At 35.7% G+C, this 4,567-nt stretch overlaps 1 protein-coding gene across 2 annotated transcripts; it reads right to left on the minus strand.

Annotated features, from left to right (window-relative positions):
* Positions 1-249: 249 nt before the first annotated feature.
* Positions 250-3,931, minus strand: LOC111687956 (vegetative cell wall protein gp1). 2 transcript variants are annotated; one of them, XM_046947367.1, is made up of 3 exons: positions 2,933-3,931; positions 2,326-2,869; positions 250-735 (listed from the first exon to the last, which is right to left on the minus strand). In XM_046947367.1, the coding sequence occupies exons 1-3, from the start codon at positions 3,803-3,805 to the stop codon at positions 554-556; spliced, it is 1,599 nt and encodes a 532-aa protein (XP_046803323.1). In that variant the 5' UTR covers positions 3,806-3,931; the 3' UTR covers positions 250-553. The 2 variants fall into 2 exon arrangements, with proteins under 2 accessions (XP_046803323.1, XP_023306210.2); XM_023450442.2 differs by having other exon boundaries at positions 2,326-3,931.
* Positions 3,932-4,567: the final 636 nt, after the last annotated feature.

Here is a 4,567-nt window from a genome sequence, read left to right on the forward strand (position 1 = left end):
TAGAATAGTCTATAGTGTGGACTATAGAATAGTCTATAGTCTGGACTATAAAATAGTCTATAGTCTGGACTATAGAATAGTCTATAGTCTGGACTATAGAATAGTCTACAGTCTGGACTATGGAAAAATCTATAGTCTGAACTATAAAATACTCTACAATCTGGACTATAAAATAGTCTAAAATGGGGACTAGAGACTATTATATAGTCTGGGTATGTCTCCTGATTAAATAGATATTTCCACGATCTATATATTTATATTTTTTTTTATTCTTACAATTTAAGAAACAATAAAAAAATTTTAATAAATATTAACTACATACAAAATATAATATTCTAATTAATAACTAAAATTTAAGCCTTAAAGTATACACTGCAAATTGGTGGTTTTCATGTTGAAAAAACACACACACATATATATTCCTGAATTACTAACTTAAAAAATACTTTGGCCTTTGAAGTTCGGTTTCCTACTTAACTTTCTATGGGTATAGATTTATGAAAATATTCGTTGCATTAATGAACTGCTTTCTCCTGTCAACGAACTCGTTGATCTAGAAACGAGTGTGATAGTTGTGCACTGTATGATGATGATGATCACGATGAGCAGCTAAACTGGCCTGGGCAAAGATATTTTGAATATCAGCATCGGAAAGATTATCGAATAGACTGCTATCGATGGTGTATTCCTGTTGGAGTTTAGCATTTTGTGAAGAAGGAGCGGGAGGAAGGTAACCTAGTGGTAGTCAGCGAGGGAATTAAGGAAGAGAAAGGTGATTATGAATTAAAATGTTTGGTAAAAGGATTTAGTATAGGATTGGTTAAGGAAAGAGGGAAAAGGAAGAGTTATAGGTTTGAATGGTGAGAAATGTATTAGGAAGTTTAAAAGTGTAAGGAAATGTCAAGGTGTAAGGAGTAAAAGGATGTGAAATTTTTATGTTTTTGTGGTTGATTAAGATAGTTTGAACTTTAAAATAGCAATTTGAAGGAAATTCATATGGACCATAAATAAGTAGAATTAATACACTTCTAGAGATTTGAAAAAATCTCTCTAAATACTAATTCTTTGTTTAGAAGCTTTAATGATACTTTCGACAAATTATGGCAAAAATTCAATAGATTATTAATGCCAAAGTTTGAGCATAAAAAGTTCAAAAACTTTTTGCTAAAAGATTCAAATTGAAAGAATTTGGTTCAAATAAAGCTTTTAGAGCTTTAATGTGTTTAAATAATCTTTTAAGTTGTTCTTCAAAACAACAAACTTAAAAAAATTGAAGAGTTCTTTATAAAAAAGCTCTAGTTTTTAGAGAATGATGTCACTATTCTTAAGCTTTAAGAGCTTTGATGTTCAAATTTGAACGTCCAAATGAAATGAGAATTTCGAAGTTCAATATAAAGAAGGCGTTTACGAAACTTTTGAAGCTCTCTTCAAAGCTTAAAGAAATTAGAGAGTTCAGTATAAAAAAGCTCCTTTAAAGTAATCTGACTCTGTTCATGAGTATTGATGTAGATGCTACGAAATCTGCTAAGATGGTCCTCAAGTTCCAATTACAAGAAACTCTTCATACTATAAACATCATGAAAGATATTTTTGAACTTTGGAAATGATGTTGGAAAATTTGCTAAATAGAAGTTTAAATCTTAAGGAATTCTTCATAAATTTTTCTTTAACAGAACAAATAACTGAAGCTTTTTTAAGCTTAGGAACCGCTGTTGGATAATCTGCTATATTAGATCTCAACCTATAGTTTTCAAGTTAACATTCGAAAAGCTTTTTATCAAAATTTGAAGAAATTAAAAAAAAATAATAAATAAAGCTTTCGACGTTTCAAATATCTAGTGGTATTAGTTCAGGAACGTAAGATAAAAAGAATAAGCATAAAGAACTGAAGACCCCTGGGGTACAATAAAGCTCACAATGTTCAAGATATTGGTAGCAATTTTTAAGCTTTACAAGTGACACTAAGAGATCTACTAAACTAGATCTTAAGCAGAGTTTTGAAGATCAAATTAAAAAAAAACTTTCCAAAAGCTTTTCCGTCAAACAACAGCTTTTACGTTTTAAGATAACTAACGCTTTTGATTTTTGAACTTTTGACAAGCTCTGTATTAAAGCTTTTCAATTTTTTAAAACATCCTTTATAAGGAAGTAACCTCTTCTTCCAAATAAATCCTTCTAAAATGTTTACCTAGAAATAAAAAATGTGTTAATCTTTAAAGCTTTAAGTCCAAAGCTTCTCAGATCTGTTTTAGAGTAAATGTTATGTAAAAGAGAGTTCAGAAACTGTAAGTGTATTAGTGTTAGTGATATAATTCTTTGACTTACCTTCGGCAGGAGAGTTACCATAAGGAGGCAACAAGGTGTGAGAAGGACGATTCACATGACTCTCAACAGTGGGAGGTTGATACAAAACCGGCTTCCAGGGCTGTTGTGTAGGTTGGGGTTGTGTTGGGGGCAATTCTGGCTCGGGACTGGGTTCAGGTTGTACGGGAATTTGAGGAGCAGCTTCGGCACTACCCGCATCAGGATTATTACCAGCAATGGGACCAAAACCAGGGAATTGGGCCTGAGGATGGACGCCATTAAAGGCGGGAGGCTGTTGTTGCAAAGGAGGTTGTACATTAACGGGGAAGAAACCGTTGGTGGGTACCTGAGGTTGAGGGAAATTGGGTATAGAGGGAATGGTGGGAATAGTGGGAGTGGCAGGGACAGCTGGTACAGCTGGCTGGGCGGGCACAGAGGGTATAGTGGGGAAAGCAGGAGGATTAGGGAATGTAGGAATAGCAGGGAAGTTAGGTTGAGCAGGACCAAAGGCTACAGCAGGATTTTGGGGAATGGCAGGAACTGGGGCGGGTTGTACAAAGGAGGTCTGGAAAAATGAAGGAAATTGTTGAGTGACATCGTAATGTACAGGTGGTTTAAAATGTTGTACTTGAACAACAGATTGAACCGGTGGTACCGGGTGCAAATGTTGCACTGGCTGAACGGGTTGCAAATGATGGACAGGTTGTACAGCAGCAACGGGTTGAACAGGCTGGACAGCAGCTACAGGTTGTACGGGTTGAACAGGTTGTACAGGATGCAAATGTTGGGCTACAGTTTGGAAAGTGTGAACAGGTTGTACAGCAGCTACGGCGGGTTGAACATGTTGCACAGCAGGTTGCACAGCAATGGCCGGTTGTACAGGAGCTGCCGCAGCAAAAGCATGCACAGGTTTTACAGCTACAGCAGCTTTATGATGAGGATAAGTAACACTGTAAGACTGAACAACAGCACCACCGGGTCTAATAATAAAAGGTTGAGCGCTGGCAGCTTGATGAACATGAGATACGGCAGGACTAAGACTGGCATAGGTGGGATAAGCGGCACTTAAACCAGAAACACCAGCTAATGAGGATACACCGGACAATAACGAAGGAGCAGCCAAAGTTTTGTAATGGAAACCAGAGTTATATTTCAAAACAGCGGGACCATGCAAATGACCTGAAGCAGCAGCCAAAGGAGCTACTGAAAAACCAGAGGAGGCAGGCAAACGTAAACCATAGCCATAATGAGCAGCATAAGTTTTAGGCCACAAACTAACGGGAGCGGCTAAAGCACCGCCATGATGGAAAATACCTCTCTTATGAACCTCTTTCTCCTTTTTATCGGTATCAGCTTCGGTTATTTCGGCTTTCGTAGCATCTTCTGTTTCAGCAGGTTTGGTCTCTTCTACGGCAGCACGTTTTTCGCCACGTCTTATTTTGGCCGCACTCGAGGCTCCGATTAGCAAAACGGTCAGCAAAGTCAAGGTAAACACTTTCATTTTTTATTTTTCTATTTAACTATTTCTTTTTTATAGTTGTTGTATTTAATCCAAGTTATGTAATCGTAGTTCAAAACCGTAGTTGGCTGACAAAAGTGGGTAGAGCGTTTAATGTCAACCCGTCAGTTGTTGTTTGCACAATGAAATGGACTTCCTTGGTCTATGGTGTATTTATAAAGCGGATGTCTTTCGTAAAACATTAATGATTGACCAGAGATCTTTCGCTCTCTCTCTCTCTCTCTCATTTTTTAAAACTCTCTCATTATCTGTGTGTTTAATACTCCCCCACTATCGTTTAAAACGTAGTTTAACTGATATAATACAACTATTTTGCAATTATTATTTTTTTAGTTTATTTAATACTATCGGACGCGCATATTTAATTCCAAATTTATTCACTCCAAAATTTGATTTTATAAGCCGCTGTTTAAATGCATTTTTTTGCATAAATAATTGATATCTAAAACCCAAAAAAAAAAAAATAATTCAGTTTCACTCTCTTTGAATAATTAAATACCAGAAAATATTTTGTGTCTTGTATTTTTCTTTCAATTAAAAACAAAAAATAATTAAAATTCTAAACACATTTTTAAACAAATACGGCTCACGCACTGTACTTTTCTAGCTTCTTCCCCTTTACTCTCACACAATTTTAAATGATCTTTACATCATAAACTCTCTCTCTCTCTCTCTCTTTCTATCTTTCTCACAGCAAACCCTCTTCTTAGTCATTAATATTCCTAACATCACTTTCATATTTTA

Source organism: Lucilia cuprina, chromosome 3 (genome assembly GCF_022045245.1).
Source record: "Lucilia cuprina isolate Lc7/37 chromosome 3, ASM2204524v1, whole genome shotgun sequence".
Taxonomy (NCBI): domain Eukaryota; kingdom Metazoa; phylum Arthropoda; class Insecta; order Diptera; family Calliphoridae; genus Lucilia; species Lucilia cuprina.